Genomic DNA, 19,542 nt, shown 5'->3' on the forward strand with positions numbered 1-19,542 from the left:
TTACTTGGCTTAACCTTGAACTATTTAATTATTATGCTTGGCAGACATAGTATAAAATTATTTTTTCCTCACATTATGTTAAAAGATTAAATTACATTTTTAATCACTGAAGACAAAAAAAAACTTTCCCCATTGTACAGCTGGACACCAATTAAAAAAATTTTAGTATGAAGTTTTCTCCCAAGAAATTGTAGATACTTTTGTTTATTTTCTGCAATAAAGTGCGATTTGTAATAAGAAAATAATTTCAAAATCTGCTCCGCTTACTTGTTTTAAGAAAACATACGTTTCTAGAAAGCTAAGCCTAAACAATTTTTATACCCTTGCAGAGGGTATTATAATTTCAGTCAGAAGTTTGAAACGCAGTGAAGGAGACATTTCCGACCCTATAAAATATATATATACTTGATCAACATCACTAGGAGAGTCGATCAAGCCATGTCCGTCTATCCGTCCGTCGGATCGGACGACTATAGCATATAGCTTCCATAGGAACAATCGGTAAAATAAATTTTAAAAAAATTATAACTTTGCTGTTTTTTAATTTTTTTTTAGTTCTTCGACATATAGTAATGGTTTAATATTTCAGAATTACGGTTTAAATTTTATCGGCTTTTTCGGCTTGCCGAAGTTTGCTTCTTTTCTTGTTTTAAGTTGAATTGGAAAATAAAACTTATTAAGGGTAAACTGTTAAATATCGGCTATGTCGATACCTCAAATTGTAATACCTTCTGTCAACAAAGTACCAAGGCTGGATAAATTAAAAAAACCTGTGTTTGTCGAATTTCCTTCCATCCACATCTTTCACCGACACTAACATCGATGCAGTGAGAGGTAAGAGGGATAGCAGAAGTCCCGAACATCTTTCACGAGTCAGTTCGTACCATTTTGACTGACCGTTTGGGTATGAAACGAGTCGCTGCCGGGAACGTTTAAGGCTAGAGATCGGTATTGAAAATGCAGAAGCTTGTGAACAGAGTGAACCGCAAGTTGGTTGCAGGATTGTGATAATGTATTGGGATACCTGGATAATTGACATATCTTCTAAAATATATATTAGGTTTTAATAATAAAAAATAATACAAAAAAACATACACTAAGTGCACATAGAATTGCAATTTATCTGGAAAATTTGAAAACAAGCATACTGCTTTAATCCGATAGTGTTTAATCTGACTACACTTATTTTTTTTGTTTTCGTCAAACTAACTAATTAAATTTCAATGTAAGGGCAAGTAAATAATCTTCGTGATTTCTCGAAATGTTGACCCTATTCAAATGAGATATTCTCGTCTAAATTATATAGCTGACATAGGAACAATGTGGTTAAATTTCGTTGATTTATAACATTTTTACGTTTCATTGATAACAATATGTGATTAGATTCATATCGGACTCTTGACAATGGGGCGACTTAATTCTATAGCTGCAACAGGAAAAACCGGTACCATTTTGTTTATTTTTAAATATTTATTTGTTTTTATTTTTATATGTGGTTACATTCATTATACACCCGCTTTTTTTGCTGTTTATTTGTGGAAAACCACTTCATTCATGTGGCTACATATGGCTATGATCGACCCAATTTTTCAACACATTTGCGATAGTATGGCCCTCAATAGCCCTAATTGCGACTTCAATATCGTGCTGTTGGCATAACACTCGTCCTCGACGACGACCCACAAAAAGTAGTCCAAAGAGGTCAAATCGCAGCTGCGTGGCAGCCAGTTAACATTTCGGCTTGCAGCGCTGTCCTGCCGGAACCATATGATTTTTCGATAAAAACGCGCATCTTCCACCAAGCGCTCTTTGGCACATTGCGCGAAATAAAAACCCATTAAGTGGTCTTCCACAAATAAATTGTAGGCATTTTTTCAAGTTAGATAAATAGAAATGAAAAACATTTGTAATATGCTGTTTTTTAAATGGTTTTATTGCCATTTTAGGAACACAAAAAAAAATATAAAATAAAAAAACTCAATTTTCGCCGAATACGGGCCTATGGATCGGGATCTTCAAAAAAAATTGCTGCGTCCTGGTTAACATGTTTTCAGCCCTTTGTAGAGATCGGAAAAAAATCAAACAAATTCTTCAAATTCGAAATAAAAAAACGGCGTCGACTTAAAAACAATAAATACTTATTTTTTTTTAAACAATTTTTTTGACTTTTTCGAATATTTTTATAATATTTATAATCAAACTTTTTTAAGTCCGAGGCAGACGCGATAGAGAGTAGTACAAAAAAATATATACCAAATTTCAAAGGAATCGGTTTAGTTGAACTCGAAATATCAAAAAAAGTAGTTTCGAGAAAATCGCGTTAAAAGTTTAGGAAACATTTACAAAGACTCGGACGCCACGTCACAAAATCGGCTGTATCTCCAAAAATAATCCGAATTTTGAAAATTTTGTTAAGGACCATATTTTTAAGAGTGCTAAAAACATTAATTTTTCAAATTTCTACACCAGAATACCCTCTTAAGTCATTAGGAAAAGTTATCTACAAATAAAAAAAATTTCGAAAAGGAAATCTCGTATTCAATGGTAACCATTGGTTTATCATAAAACACAATACATTTTTTTTGAAATTTTCCCAGAAACAGTTTTGTTAAAAATTATTAAAATGAGTTCAAAGCTTTCAGCCTTAATACTTATTCTTAATTACTTTACTTATTTCGCAATAACATCCAAGGTTTCGTTTTAAAAACTAATGGTAACATTATAAGTAAAGATTTTTTTGTGAAAATGTGTTGTGAAATGTGATGAAAAAATAAACAACTTTGGAGGTAGATGTGTGGCTTAGGACAGACGTTTTAACAGTGAATTATCCTACAGACCGTAAGTTTAGTTACATATAAAACAAGACAAGAAACAAAACTTTGGCAAGCAATAGTTTATATACCCTTGCAGTTATTTCTATTTTTAACAACAGTAAAGCGTTGTCCGATTTAATTGAATCGCAAGCCCGTAAATCTGAAATAACAAACAATTACTATATGTCAATTGAAAAACAACGACGTCATCATTTTACTTATATTTTTTTATTTGTATGATTTTTTCAATGGACTTCGTCCGATTTTAATACATTTAAAGCAGTTGTTTTAAAATATCTGACCATTATTATCAAAATTAAAACACAGCGAATTTATAATTTTTGTCCATATACTTTTTTTGTTGTTCCTAAGGTAGCTATGTGATGTGGTGATGTGGTCCGTCCTACCTACATTCTAACTGCAACAGAAAGACAGTTTTTGAGAAATTTTAAGGAGATAGCTTTAAAACTAAGAGCCTAGTTTGCGTTAAAACTGACCAGTGTTTCAAGATAAGCATTTTTCAGGGTTGATCTAGCATTTTTTAAATGATCTAGCATTTTTCTAAATATATCAAATTTCAGCCTATTCGTCAATACAACTATATAATAGTGAGGGAAAAAAAATCCGTTCTCGGCCCTTTTTAATTGGTATAGACTTCCCGAATGTGAATTGGGTAGAATATAATTTAAGTTATACATTAATTTACGCAATTGACTGTTTTAAGTTTTGGAATCATTAGTAATGCCATTTATAAACCTATATTTTTTTCGTATGTTTTTCTTCTATTTGAATATAGCTGTTTTAGCATATTTCTATCCAAAATCAAGCTTATGAGGGAGCTGACGGACATGGCTAGATCGACTCTCCTCGAAAATGACTGCTTCAGTGAAACTATAATACCCTCTGCAAGGGTATAAAATCTTATTATTATTTTCTAAGTTTCTTCTCAATGAATAAAAACTAATAATTCCATTTTAATAGCAAATGAAGCCTCAAGGGTATGCACATCACCTATTTTGTATACCCTTGCTACTCCTGGTAATGTAATGAACGTAGTGAAGGAAACATTTCCGACCCTATTTATTCTTTATCAGCATCGCCAGACGACTCGATCTAGCCATGTTCGTCCGTTTCTACGCAAAGTAGTATTCTATGATTATAAACATGTTATTTTTATAGCAGCAAGGGTATATCAACTTCGGCTTGTCGTCGTTTGCTATCACTCTTGTTTTACTTTTTTCACTCTGCTTTAAAGTTTTAGGCACAATGTTAGAGGAATACATAAAACATGGCCAAAACTCGATTAATAATCTTAAATAGGGTTATATTCAATTGTTCGGCCCTAGCGTTTTATTTTTCTTTAGACAAGTATAGCAAAATTTCGGGTTTTAAGAGGAACAATTGAAAATTACCTTACTCCTTAATATAATTTAAAAGTGTTAAATTAAATATAATAATATAATAAATAAATAATGCTTTTCCATCTGCCCTTATTAGCAATCATAATTTCGAACTGATAACGCACCAATTTAGAACCCAGACTGAAAAATAGTTTATCTAAACAAATATATCAATATTTTAAACTATAATTTTTCTAATAGATACCTACTGTTTGGGAGTTGCAGAATAGTGCAAATGTGGCATTATATATCTGTATATGTTACTTATAAATGAATAAAGAATTTTATGTACTTACACCTATTTAACACACTATGCCCGATTTATTTAGCTGCGCAGACATGATAAAATGGATAAAAATAATATGAGTAAGGAAGATGGTGATGTACCAGGAGACCACAATGAAAACGATGTTAATTTGACCGCCAATACTGGACTCATTGGCACATCTGATCTGGCTACTGCAGCATCAACTGATGGACCATCATTTCGTTACTGTATGCCGACTCATGCAGTTTATACCCCGCCAGTACCGACGGCATGTATCGTTGATTAGCATAAGCTTATTACATTTTGGATATGACAATTATATTGGGACTTAATATTGATTTTGCACCATACATAAATTTACTAAATTCAACACAAATTTGTGCGCGTCATTTTCTTACCAATTCACCTTACGGTGAGACTGCAGGCACAAAATATGCGCCACAATTTCAAAAACCCCGCACAGCCCCCTATTATGTGTATATATTATATTTATTTAAGCATTAGTTGGTATCACTTAAATTTTAAGGTTTTAGATTAATTTCTAAATGAATCCGATGCAAGAAACACATAGCGCAGGGTATGTTCCCAAAAAGCTTGTTATTAAAACAGCATTATGATAAGTAACCATGCATAGCTTGATCAGATGATGAAAGTCGGTTTGGTTTTTTCAATGCAAATTATCTTAGTATATCAGGCCTAAAGCTATTTTATAGTGCTCCAGGTGTTGTTGGTTGTAAAGTTAATTTTATTTGTATATCGCGAGGAAACCGATTACCGGTAACTGGGGCAAAATCAGCATTCGCCCATTGGCCAGACGGACTTGTTTGTATCGAGTCGCCTGGTGTTGAAAGAAAAACAAAAAAACATTTGTGGCTAAAAGAATTTTATTGTTGATTCTTGAAAACAATCATTCATTGTTCTTGCCTCTGTTTCTCCCTCTGTTTCCCTCTTCCTAATATTATTTGCCAAAAGAAACATAGCTGATTCGATGATAAAAATTATCTTAACTTTTTAAAAAATGGTAATTTTTTGTACCTTTGCTTTCCTTTAATCTTTGTGAAAGAGAGACACATCTTAAGCGATTATATTTTCTAGTTTAAGTGGCCTGCACTTACAGATTACACGTGCTAACAACTGCTCCCTTGACGGGTTTGAGTAACAGATCATAAATTGTTGCTCTAGATCGTTAAACATGACTTGCTCAGCGCTCATAAAGTCTTGATTATTCGAACTATATTTCTGAGCAATACTCTTGCAGAGGGTATTATGAATTTAGTTTATTTAGTTTTTATTTATTTAATATTATATCCAGCGCTGCAAGCATTAGCTTTTTTTTGACAATTTTTAATAGTAGTAAGATTCAAAATTTATAAATTTATGAATTTGATTCTTATTATACCTATGGGGACCTCTTTTTTATTGTATTTTTTTGTTTATGTTTTAATTGCTCTAACGTTATTTTACTTATATAAATATTCGCTTTTTAAAAATTGAGTTGGCCTCCGAATTGTTTTAAAGAGATGATGGGGGAGATTGTTATTGAAAAATATACTATTAATAATAACATATAGTAGACTCTCCGACTAGGAGAGTCGATCTAGCCATGTCCGTCTATCCGTCCGTTTATCATCTATCAGTTTTAAAGCTGCATGATCTGCATGAAACTTTACCAAAAGTAGTCTCTCCATTGCAGGTAGTACATAGTATAGGAAAAATAAATAAAAAAATTCTAACTTGACTGTTTTTTAATTTTTTTTTAGTTCTTCGAGATATAGTAATGGTTAAATATTTCAGAATTTGGGGTTTAATTTCATCAAAATCGGAGGACTATAACATAAAGCTCCATAACTTGCAGAAGTTTGCTTCTTTTCTTGTTTTTATTTATTTTTCGATGTATAGTAATGTTTTGTTAGTTTAGAATTACGGCTTAATTTTTTTGAAAATCGGGCGACGATTGGCAACAATTTTTATTTTAAATTTATGTTTAATTCTTTTGGATATAATATTGGTTTAATATTTAAAATTACGTTTTTAGTTTCGTTAAAATTGGAAAAATGTCTTATATAGCTGCCGTAGAAACGATCGAAAAATTTACTTGAAAATCATCATAGCTTTAATGTTTTTAGGCAGCTACGCATATAATATGAAATTTAGATTCTTTAAAGAATATTTAATATCGGAAAAAAAATATAAACTATAAGTCCTTTCTAGTTTGCTATAATGGTTTAGTATTTCAAAATTACGGTTTTATATATAGCTGCCATAGTAAATATCGAACATTTCATCGGAAAATCATCATAGCTTCACTGCTCTATAATCACAGAAATCGGAACAAAGTTGTTATAAGCGAAACAGCCACATTAAAAATCAAAATAAATGTTACACAGAAATCTGTTGATTTTACCATGTTTTCTAGACCTTGATGCAATACATTTAGCAAAAGTCCATATCTGCGTTTTTGCTTGTTTTTCTTCAGCATCAAGATAAGTTATGAAGTTAGGTTGTGTGTAGGTGCAATTTCAGAACAAAAGTTTCTATCGGTTAATAAAGTCTTTAATAGATAATTTGACAAATCAGTTGAATAATGCTCAATTGTTTAGGTTTTAGTCTGAAGTGTGGGTACAGAAACAATTTCCCTACCCCCAAAATTAACTATTTAGACAAAAGACTGTTCAAGCAATTAAATGTTAATTTGAGCGACTAAAAAAATACCGTGAGTCTTTTAGAGCCGAATTTTTAAAAAATGGTGATGGTTACGAATTCTAACTCGATAAATAGATGTTATATATTGATGGTCTTGCACATGGCTGCCGGCAAAAGCTCGACAGATATGGGGCGGATTCTTTGTAAACCACTTTTCCTCCAACACAACATAAATTAACATTTTATAAATGAGAAAAAAATGATTGAATTTGATCGTAGCAGGCTTATTGCTTGTTTTGCTGTTTTACTTGATTTTTCTCCCCTTCCAAGATATGGTGTGCGTTTGTATCAGCAAGACATGTTCCAAATTCTGATTATTCTGCAAGGCGCATTCACTTCTACTCTGACATGTGGAAGTATTTCGATAGGCGCCTGTACAAATTCGACTTCCAAAACTTCTATGACCTTTGCCTTTAGATTTTAAAATGCAGAGTCAAATTAAAACTTTGGGTTTGCGTTACTAAGGGCACATATTTTGTTTGCCGTTAAACAAATTAAAGAAAGACCGGTACACGCCGACCACAAATTAAGTAGATGCTAAAGGGGTTTGTATGATTTTTGTCGGAAATTTGAAGCAATCTTTACGTGGAACTCTAAATTTTAAACAGACAAACAGATATGAAAATATCGATTAGAGTCTTTTATTTTTTAGATAACTCTTTTGCGTTATGGAAATATAATATAATAAAAATGTACCCAATGAAATACTTCACCATATTTTTATAGAAACGTAACTTAAAAACCAAATAACATCAAATTTAGCATGACAGTTTTTGATTTTAACAAATAAGTTATAAGTTTAGCAATATATCATTCGGTCTCAAAGATTTTGTACCCAAATCTGATTATAATTGGCTTCGCAAGAAGACGCCTAATGCTAAAAATATATGTACGATGAAGTAATTCCCTGTTCAAATTTTATGTAAATAATTTTCTTTTGTGTATCTATAATTTTTTTAAATATTTATAATATAGATAAACTATATTTTTTTTTATAATAATCCCTGAAGGCAATTATATATTTTAACACGTCACACAAGGATGGTCCTTGTTTTCGTGTATGTTATGAAGAGGTGTTCCAAAGATCCCAAATATTCGGGTAATAGGTGCTCTCTTTCCAGGTTAGGTCATTTGTCAGTATTCTGGTGGCTTTAAAGATGGCACCCTATCACGGCCAAGAATCCACAGGTCCGCCGGGTGCCGTCTGCGGAGACATAAAGATAAACTATAAGTTCTTTTTGCTATGTTGCCAGATTGTTGTTGTGGGAAAATATTAGGCGGTGGTAACCTATTTATTACCTACCTAAAGTCTGTTGATATTCGTGCGATGACGATCAAGAACATAAATAATAATTTTTTTCCAAACCTTCCTGTACACACCTAAACGAATTCTATATCGATTTGTTACTAAACTGTAAAAATGTCTATAGATCATGTGTCTAATGCTCATATTTTCTTTTTAAAATGTTGTACTTTGAAAATGTTGCCTGTACTTTTCTTATTGATTGTAAAAATTTGCAAACCATTTTTTATTAATCAATAACAACTAAACTTTTATTTCCTCTAGGCTTTTGCATGGTTTAGCGATTTGCTGGTTGAACACGCGGAAATATTTTGGTCCCTCTTTGCAGTTGATATGGACAGAGTCTTATCAGAGCAGGCTCCCGATACGTGGGATTCTTTTCCATTATTTCAAATTTTAAATGATTATTTAAGAGCAGATGGTAAGTATTTAATTCTACATTTTCTTTTAAAATAATGTATATATAAGCTACGTATACATAAAAACTGCGGACTTCTTAATCAATTTATAATACAATTTTGTACATTACTGTCATTTTACTTCTATTACGCTTCAATGGGGATTTCCTCAATCGACTAGGCTTTATCGTTAAACTTTTAGTTTATAAAGCGCAATTTATGTTGTTGGACAGCTTTTAAAAAGAGACTCTGTTTTGATTTAATACCGACAACCGATGAAGAACTTAATTTCGATATTTTAATAAACTACACATACACTCTTGGTGGCACTTCATATGTGACCTTAAAAATATAAACTTGTTTAAATGTATTTATTTAATTATGTATTTATATAATGCTAACTTATAGTTAAAGCTAAACAATAATGGTTAAAGCTACAGCAGCTATAACGCTTCAGCATATCTAGTGGATAAGTATTATATATTTAAGTATTTAAAGCTACAAGATTCATATCAATTCGTCAAGACAAATTAATTTTTTATTAAAAACAAGAACGGAAGCAAACTTCGGCAAGCTGAAGTTTATATACCCTTGCAGCTTTTCCAAAATTAAATGTTCTTGAAATCATAAAAAATATTTACTACTTGCATATATGTTTAAAAGCATTGAAGCTATGACGATTTGCAGCTCAATTTTTCGATAGTTCCTATGACAGCTATACGATATCGTTTGCCGATTTTAATAGAATTAAAAGCGTTATTCTAAACTGTCAAAAATTACAAACTAAAAAGTTACATTAAAAAAAAAAATTGTTTTTTATTATTAATGGTTTTATGGGAGCTATATGATGACAAATGAGCGATTGTTCCTATGGGAGATATATACTACAGTAATCCGATCCGGCTCATTCCGACTTATGTACTTCCTGCAATAGAATGACAGCTTTTGGGAAAGTTTCATGCAGATAGTTTTAGAACTGAGAGACTAGTTTGCGTTGCAACGGACGGACAGATGGATATGGCTAGATCGACTCTCCTAGTGATGCTTATCAAGAATGTATATACTTTATAGGGAAATGTCTCCTTCACTGCGTTGCTAACTTCTGACAGAAATTATAATACCATCTGCAAGGGTATAAAAAATGTGTCCAAAAAGTTTTTAAAACAGATTGTAGGTAATCAACTAGCGTATAAAATGTTACTATATCAAGAAATGAAGCAAACTTCGGCAAGCCGAAGTTCATATACCCTTGCAGCTATTGCCAAAATTAAATATTCTTGAAAACATTAAAATTAGGATTTACTTACGTATATGTTTAAAAACATTAAAGATATGATGATTTGCAGCTCAATTATTCGATAGTTCCTATGGCAGCTTATGTTATAGTCGTCCGATTTTGATGAAATTTTAGGCGTAATTCTAAAATTACTATATGTCAAAGAATTACAAATAAATTAAATATCTGCCAACTTATATTTTTTTCATTTAATTTTCCGATTGTTCCTATCGAAATTTTTTAAGAACTAATTAATGGTGCCTATTCAAACTTTTTTAAGTTTTTGCATCTTTACTAGTTGAAGGTTGTAGACGTTCTATTATTAGTAAAACCAGCTTTTGATGACCGTAATCGGTTTAACAGAACAGGAAAAAAAATAAAAAAGCATGAAAACAAATGAAAAACGTTATTTACACTTTTAAACAAAATGGTACCATCTATTGGAAGTCCAACTCCACTGGATCTCCGGAGAATTTTTTGGATTTAAATTTGTAAACCTGTGTATTTAATGACAGTCATGGAAAAGATTTTAAAAATAAAAAGGAACGTTCTAATTTTAGTAAATCAAGCTCTCAATGACACTTGAAAAAACCATACAAATACTTTTTTTGGGAGTCCAACTCCACCGGAAAGTTTAGGTTTGATCTCGGGAGGATTTTGTCGATATAAGTTTGTAAAACTGTGTATAAATGACATTCATAGGAAAGATCTAAAAAATTAATTGTACCATAATTATAAAATCAAAGGATTTAAGTAAGAGTAAGTTTCTAGTCTTTTTCAGTAAAACGTTTTAAAATTTTTAACTTTCTTGTTTGAGCTAATTTTATTGGCCATTTGCTATATTATTTAATTTTAAATCATTTTTCAATATATACTTTTTTCTAGATAATTTGCGAAACGGACGTTTTCATCAGCACCTGCGCGACACATTCGCACCGTTGGTGGTCCGGTATGTTGATCTTATGGAATCTTCAATAGCTCAATCAATTCATAAGGGATTTGAAAAAGAACGTTGGGAAAGCAAAGGGTAAGTTTAACTTTTTGGTTTCCTTCTTAAACGGGAAAAAATGCATAAGTAATATATGCACATATTGCAAACCATAATCATAGCTTAACTCTTAAAATATTGGCTGGATAATATTTAAAATTATATTAAATTAAACTAATTTACTGTTTGGATTGGAAGTTATTATTTTGGAAGTCAGACTTACGAGGTCACACATACGTACATATATTAATAAAGGTCCAATTTTATATTCTGCATTCAAACGCAGTGTTTGTGTTGTATTTATATTTTTATTCTATAAAACTTTAGGATTAACGCTGCGTTGAACCCTGCAGCATTAAACAATGCTGCCCAGGCGCTCAATACAGCAGCTCTCAACCCATCAATGCTACTCAGCGGCAAAAAAGAACAAGTAAATTTTTATGTACCGAAGTTACCAAAGCAATCAAATTCAACAGTGGCCAGCGACGATATGAGGTTTTTAAATAAAAAGTCAACATATATATAGAAGTAGATTTTTAAATTATCTGCATTTGGTTTTGCATTTTGTGTTCTGCCAAATTTTATGCATTGCCGAAAAAGTTTTTAACTAGTCAGCATTCAATTGCATTTTACAAGTTATTTAATATAAGCCAATATAACGTTATAGCTAAATTGTAGTTAACTCTTAAGTTACTTGAAAAGATTACATTATTCATGATTTCATGTTTATAGCTTCGTTCAGTTCAGTTTGTTCGCTGCTTTGCAGAAATATCATTGAAAACCTGCATAATAATATACTTCGATACATATCTATTTTCTATTAGAACTTAGAGCACGTTTCTCGTCTTAAAAGACAATTAATATAGGGCTTAAACTTAGACACATTGAATTTTACAGTTTTAAACCTTTTAGCTTATCCATTCATTTTCAGATAAAGGTATTAGTAGCCATATTTAATTATCCAGTTCTATTTTATGATTCTATATAAATCCAGATATGATTAGGGAGAATGTGGTTATATCGTTTTTTAATGCTGAATTGACTTTAATTAAGAACTGACTTCAACAGATTTTTATATAATTGGACCGATTTTTCTTATTTATATATAGTAGTCAGATTTTTATACCCTTGCAAAGTTAACAAGTTTGCAACACAGTGATATTTCTAGTGCAGGTAGTAAGTAAATTGCAACAAACTGATCCGGATGACATCAAACAGCTCTTATAACTATAAGATCAATTGGAAAAAAATGAAAAAAAGTTATAACTTTGACTTTTCCATTTTATTTGTAATTTTTAAGATATAGTCATGGCATACTTTTAGTTACGGTTTTAACTTCATTATACCATACAGCTGTCATTAGAACAATCGAAAAATTAAAAAAAAATAATAATATGAACAAAAATGTACAACTCCGCTGGCTTTAATGTGCAACTCTTACCGGATTGTTGTTTTTAAAATCCGCAAGGATTTATAGACTTCGGCTTACCGAAGTTTGCTTCCATTATAAAATATAAACCATATTTCTGAAAGCGCAGAGTGAGCAAGACATTTTTTGGCCAAAAGTCTGGTATAAATTTTCCTGTATAGATAGGGAACTGAAATAAAGCCGGTTATTTTCTGAAAAGTACGAACATTCAACGAACTAAAAATACATTCTTATAGATTTTTATAAGATATACTTAATCTGAACCAAAGTCGGAAAATATTTGCACGTATTTTATTAAAAAAAAAAAAATATGGAACGGATGGAAGTCTTTTCAATACACAGTTGGTTATCATCAACAGAAAAATTTTAAATGATTAGGGCATTTTCGAACTTATGAGGTATTTAAGTTCTTGATCAGCATCATAAGGAGAGTCGATCTAGCCATGTCCGTCTGTCTCTCCCTTTCTACGCAAACTAGTCTCTTAGTTTTAAAGCTATCTGGTTAAAACTTTTCTAAAAGTTGCATTTTTTTGCAGCTGGTATATAAATCGAAAAGAGCCGGATCGGTCGACTTTATCATAAAGCTCCCATTCAAACAATCGGAAAATAAATTTTCCTGTTAGATAGGGAGCTGAAATAAAGCCGCTTGTCTTTTGAAAATAACGAACATTCAACGAACTAAAAATACAATTTTATGGATTTTTATAAGATATACTTAATCTAAACCAAAGTCGAAAAATATTTGCGCATATTTTATTTTTATGGAATGGAACGGATTGAAGTCTTTTTAATACACAGTTAGTTATCATCAACAGAAAAATTTAAAATGATTGGGGCAGTTCCGAACTTATAAGGCATTTATGTTCTTGATCAGCATCATAAGGAAAGTCGATCTAACTGTGTCCGTCTGTCTTTCCCTTTTTACGTACACTAGTCTCGAATCGAAAAGAGCAGGATCGGTCGACTTTATCATAAAGCTTCCAATGGAACAATCGGAAAATAAATGAATAAATGTATAACTTCGCTGTTCTTCATTGTATTCAAACATACATTCGGGTCTTAGAAATGATTAGAGTTACGGCATTATTTTATTAAAATAAGAAATACACTTATAGACAAAGTAAAATGTGTGAATTTTTTTTAATATCTATTTAAATCGATATAATTCGGACATGTGATTTATTTATTCGTCAACCATTATTTATGTTAGTTACTGGCTACTATTATATAAACTTAAGACTATATATAACAATTTATAAAATATTTAGATAGTTGGTTACGAATTGCCCTTTTATTACGGCTTAAGCTAAACCGCATGCTAGCAGGGAAATTATTATATAAGCGCATGCTTCTGCAGAGAGGCTCATTGGCGGCATAGTTCGTCCAAAGGTTTCTTTAAAAAATAGTTTAGAAGAACGTAGTGTGCGGTTACGCCTCACAAACACATAAGAATTAGGAAGAATGTAATTTTAGTGTTTGGCAAAGATAAATTCCCTATCAAATAGTACCCCAAGGTCCAAGGACTCATCGTGGTGTGTCAAAAGCTGCGTGCATTTGCTCTACCTGACATAATGACATTTATTTAAGTTAAGAGACAGCAAATTATGGCAACACCAAGCATTAACTATGTACATTTAAGCATTAACCATACAACATATAGACTGGTCATTTCATACAACCAAAATGGACACAGCATTTTTCAAGCGGCAGGTTCCCGGTTCTCTCAGCAGCAGGCCCCGGCGCTTCGTGTGCATTCGGGTTTTTTGCTCTCTCATTTTTATTCTCATTTATGTGCTCGCGGACTCATTGCACGAGTTCAGTCGTTCAGTCGCAGAGTTGCTGCAATGCGATTGAATTGGGCTTTGCATGCATGCGTGATCATTCCTTTTCATACACGGGTGCATGTGTGCGTTTATTTCATTTCGACGCATTAAGAATATTTTGTCTTTTGCTACTTTTCAAACTTAGTACCGTAAGAATATGGGCGTACTTACAATTGAAAATTATGTGTTATAATATATTTTTTAATATTTCAGGTTACATTTTATTTTTATTTACAAATTTCTATCAGTGGTAGCAGTAAAATGTTTGGCATATACGTAAGTATTAGAACTAATAGAAAACAGTCTACTGAGATGGGAACAGGGCATATCGCAGTCCTGTCACTTACTCTACCATCGATTGCTTTTTAGGGGAACTGGCAGAAAGAAAAACAGCAGCTTGGCTTTTGATTTTTTTACACTTTTTCGCAGTGTAACTTGTTGTCTTTTTCATTTGCTATTTTTATGAAAAATGTTGTTTTTGGCAATGCAAGTAATAAATATTAAAATAGTTCTAATAGTTTTGTTAAGGTAAATGAAACAAATTAAAAATCCGCATTTTTTGTTTAAATATTATTTTAATGAAAATAATTTTAAATTTTAGTTGTACCAATATCTTGTCTTAAAGACAATTAAAATTTCACTGCGAATCATAAAAAAAGAAATCAACCATAGATCGTTAAACATAACATTCAAAAAGTGTAAACAAAACAAAAGCCAAGCAGCTGTTTTAGTTTCGGCCCGCTAAAAAGGAATAGTCGGTAGGGTATGCAGGCAACATCCACTCGCAAAACAACAACAAAAGCTGATTTAGTTTAAAGTTTTCTAAACAACTTGAAAGCAGTCGGTGTTTTAAGTGACAGGACTGCGATATGCCCTGTTCCCATCTCAGTAGACTGAATTCTATTAGTTCTAATACATACGTATACACAGAGAAAATTAATCAAGTATATTGCACTCAATCTGAGAATATTCGTACTCAAAAAAAATCCAAGAGCAAAAATTCTTACTTTGAGACCATTTTACTCAGTTTGAGTAAAAAATTTCAAGAATGAAAAAACTCAAAATGAGAATCTACCAAAATAAATCGGCCAAAAATGTAACTAACATTTTCTTTCAACTTTATTGTTTGTTTTACATTATGTTATATGATTTAATTTACGTGTTAAATGAAATCATTTTACTTACGAAATATTTTTTGGAAAAGCACATGCCTTGACTGAGAATTGATCCCGAAACCTTTCGCCCTCTAGATGTAAGCCTTAACTACTCGCCCAAGCACGCTCTAACTTCTCAGTAAGCTAAGTCGCACAACTATTTTATTTCAAAAGGCAAATTTATAATTTAAGCAAAATATTTGCGGTATTTTTCAGAAATGATTAAAAATAACATAAATAAGCATTATAAAAATAAAAACAAAAACAACGAAAAACAAAAAACAAAAAATAAAAAGAATAAATAAATAAGAATAAACTCGAAGTGAACTCGGAACCTCAAAACCTTGGGTGTTGGCTTACTGGTCCGGACATCTCAGACCGCTAGACCACGGATTTTGAGTACATTTTGCCTCATTATTAGCACATTTTTTCTAAAATTCAGAATATATTCTCAGTTTAAGAATTTTTTCTTAAAATGAGTACAAATATTCTTAATGTTAGTTTTTGGGCAAAATCAGTACTCAAAATGAGTATATCCTCAAGTTGAGAATTCAAATTCTCAATTTCTGAACGTCAGAATTTTCTTTGTGTATGCAAAATATTTTACTGCTACCACTGATAGAAATTTGTAAACAAAAATAAAATGTACCAAGTTTGAAAAGTAGCAAAAGACAAAATATTCTTGATGCGTCGAAATGAAATAAACGCACACAAGCTCCCGTGTATGAGAATGCATGATCACGGATACATACAAAGTCCTGCCGCTTGAAAAATGTTGTGTCCATTTTGGTTGTATGAAATGACCAGTCTATATGTTGTATGGTTAGTGGTATAAATCAGGGACCATAACAGTTATTACCGTAAAGAACCAATGTATTATCTACATAATTGGAGTTATTTACAGTTTTTATTTTAAATATCAATAATAAAATTTAAAGCTAAACCAAAAAAAAAATATTTTGTGACCTCCTCTTTTATGTGGGCTTTGTTTTTTTCAACCTAGTAAGATTTATTTGCGGTCCCTGGTAAAATTAAATTAAATATTTTGAACTAATTATTTTTGTAAGAATGCTTTTTTCAAACAGTTTTATTTTATGTTGACATAAATAGAGTTTAAGATTTTATTTGATGTCTTTACCAAAAAGCCTAACATATCTTGAATTTGCCGTTTTTTATGCTTAGAAATGGGTGTGCCACCTCTGAAGATTTATTTTGGAAACTCGACGCTTTACAGTCTTTCATAAGAGACCTACACTGGCCAGATGCGGAGTTTCGACAACATTTAGAACAGCGTCTTAAGATGATGGCTGTTGATATGATCGAGCAATGTATACAACGAACTGATTCGTCTTTTCAGTCTTGGCTGAAAAAAAACATTGCGTTCATATCAACTGATTACATATTACCTTCTGAAATGTGTGCTATGGTCAATGTGATATTAGATGCTAAAAATCAAAGCTTTAAATTGACAACGATTGATGGCATTGATTTGGTAAGTCATTTAGTTTTGTATGGTTTAAGTTATCTAAAAACTATATAACAATTTTTTTCAATATAGTATAAATTTCATGCAAAAATTGACGACCAAATCGACAAAGCGAATGTAGCTATGACACAAGGTCTAAGCGGAAAACTTATGTCAGTGCTAGAGTCGACTTTGTCAAAATTAGCACGATACGATGAAGGTAGCTTAATCGGCTCGATTCTAAGTTTCACAAATGTTTCGAGCTCAGGAAAGGATCTTGGACAAGGATATGTAAACTTCTTTAGAAATAATATGGATCAAATACGAGGAAAAATTGGCGACGACTTATGGACCCTCAATTTTTTTGAGCAGTGGTATTCGCAACAGATCAATATGCTATGTAATTGGCTTTCAGAACGTTTAGACCACGCTCTGCACTATGCTCAAGTTTCATCTATTTCTCATATCATCAAGGTAACTTTATTCTGTGTGTATTCTTTTAATAATACTAACATAAATGGTCATTATTATATAAACAAAAATGTTCACATGTTAATAAGTAAACATGAATATCAGGACTTCGCAAAATAATAATTTTTAACATTGGACGTTGATGCACTATGGTCAGTAAAAACAAGTGACTAGCCCTTACGACACCAAGCAAGGCTTGTTGAAAACGAGATCCCGAGGGGTGAAAGAAAAGGGGCAATAAAGAAACGAAGGGGCTAATTCAAAACATTCTAATTTCTTATGTCGTGATATGTAAGATATTAATCTTATCTTAATATCTTATCTTTCATAATCGGTAAAAAGTCGGTAGTAGAAACGATGTGATAGAGTTTATTGTAGTCATGTTATAATACTTTTAAAGGTTCATGTATATCATAGTTTGATCGACAAGGGTTTAAAATAAGAGGAATATAGTTCCTAACATTTTCATAAAGAACCGCTTTATGAAAATCTTTATTTCCGAATATAGCGGTCCGATCAACTTAAATTTGTCTAACTTATTCCGATTAACATTTTTAAAGTCAGTATTATAATTTAAGTCAGAAACTTGCAAAGCAGTGAAAGAAACATTTCCCAACATTTAAAGTATATATAATGTCTTGATCAGCATCACTAGGATTGTCGATGTAACATTTTCATAAAGTGCCGCTTTATGAAGCGTTTTGTCTGCGGTTATAGCGGTTTAATCGACTTATTTTGACTAACTTATTCCTGCCAATAAACATTTTGAAAGTAAACTAGTTTTGTTTTGCTTAATAATTCGATGACATTAATTGCTTGTGTTCACGTGCGCTGCATCGGAGGTTCAAAATAAAAAATTATTGCAAGAACAAATTAAATTGAACGCGGCTTATATACCGCAGCTCCAAAATGCAAAGGCAAAAGCATCATTTGGACTATCCTGCAAGATATTTTTCAAGAAGTCAGGGTTTACTGCAGTACTTGCAAGCCCCTTATACTTGTGTATAAAGCAAAGCCAACTAATTCTTCAAAAACGTGTTTAATACTTCAAGTAGCAACAGTTTAGGCCACAGTTTTTGTAATGTTCACTGGGTAAAACTTATGAAAAAAATCTTAGAGAATAGTGGGAAATGACTCAAATGAAAGAAAAACAATGCTTATTCATTATTTATCATTACTATGTTGGCTTGCGTTTTAATGAATATTTAATGTTTCCAATAGCTGTAATAGTATATACGCTCCGGCTTGCCGGTGTTTTCTCCCTCCCTGGTTTTCAGCCATTTTTATGCAAAAAAGTTTTGTTTTCGAAAGCAGCCTAAGTATGCGCCCTCCTTGCATATAAAAGTCAGCTGTTCTAGTGGTGGCACTGACGAAAAATGTTTAGCTACCGCTATTTTCCGCTATTTGTTTTAGGATAAATGCGTTTAAATGCTCCTATGGAATCAGTCTAATTGTAGTCTAACGTTTGCGACGCAGTAGTAGTGTCATTTTCGACTTTATAAAATAAATATATTCTTGATTAAAATCACAAGACGAGTTCATAAAGCTGCCCTAAGAACATTTGGAAAATATGTTATCGTTGATTTCCTATACACCTTTAGATTTATTAATTGTTTGTTTTCTTTGAAATTCCGTTTTATTGTAACCATAGAAACAATTTTAACTTAGTTGTTTCTAGACATACAGACACTTAAAAGAAATTTGTCCATAAAATTTTTGAAAAAGTAAAAATTAAATTAAATTTGAAGTCCAGAGAACCTTCTTGTACCTGCTTTTAAAAGCTGTAAACTAGCCATATATTTTCATATACCTTTCTAAGGTCGTAATTTAAGTCGTTAATAATAAATGGATTTTACATTGCATTCTTCTACCTTTAGAAAATATATTCAGACTTTGAACTGCAAGGTGTTTTGGAAGATAAATTAAACTCAAAAGCATATCAGGCGGTTGCACAGCGTATGGCAACTGAGGAAGCAACATGTGCTTTAACAATGCCTGACGTTGGCGAAGATGAGTAAGTTATTTTGTGTATTAAAACTAACTATTATAAA

At 31.7% G+C, this 19,542-nt stretch overlaps 1 protein-coding gene across 7 annotated transcripts in view; it reads left to right on the plus strand.

Moving 5' to 3' along the window:
• Positions 1 to 19,542, plus strand: part of LOC108134592 (calcium-dependent secretion activator) — a 53,405-nt gene that overhangs the window by 32,470 nt on the left and 1,393 nt on the right. For 4 of the 7 annotated variants that reach the window (XM_041708609.1, XM_041708612.1, XM_041708610.1 and 1 more), the window contains 7 exons: positions 4,543 to 4,749; positions 8,752 to 8,908; positions 11,047 to 11,188; positions 11,477 to 11,644; positions 16,738 to 17,047; positions 17,114 to 17,494; positions 19,369 to 19,505. In XM_041708609.1, the coding sequence (XP_041564543.1) occupies positions 4,543 to 4,749; positions 8,752 to 8,908; positions 11,047 to 11,188; positions 11,477 to 11,644; positions 16,738 to 17,047; positions 17,114 to 17,494; positions 19,369 to 19,505 (1,502 nt within the window). The remainder of the gene's footprint in view (positions 1 to 4,542; positions 4,750 to 8,751; positions 8,909 to 11,046; positions 11,189 to 11,476; positions 11,645 to 16,737; positions 17,048 to 17,113; positions 17,495 to 19,368; positions 19,506 to 19,542) is intronic. The other 3 variants (XM_041708613.1, XM_041708614.1, XM_041708615.1) reach the window with 3 other exon arrangements.

This window comes from Drosophila elegans, unplaced genomic scaffold, assembly GCF_018152505.1.
Source record: "Drosophila elegans isolate 14027-0461.03 unplaced genomic scaffold, ASM1815250v1 contig_349, whole genome shotgun sequence".
In the NCBI taxonomy this organism is placed as follows: domain Eukaryota; kingdom Metazoa; phylum Arthropoda; class Insecta; order Diptera; family Drosophilidae; genus Drosophila; species Drosophila elegans.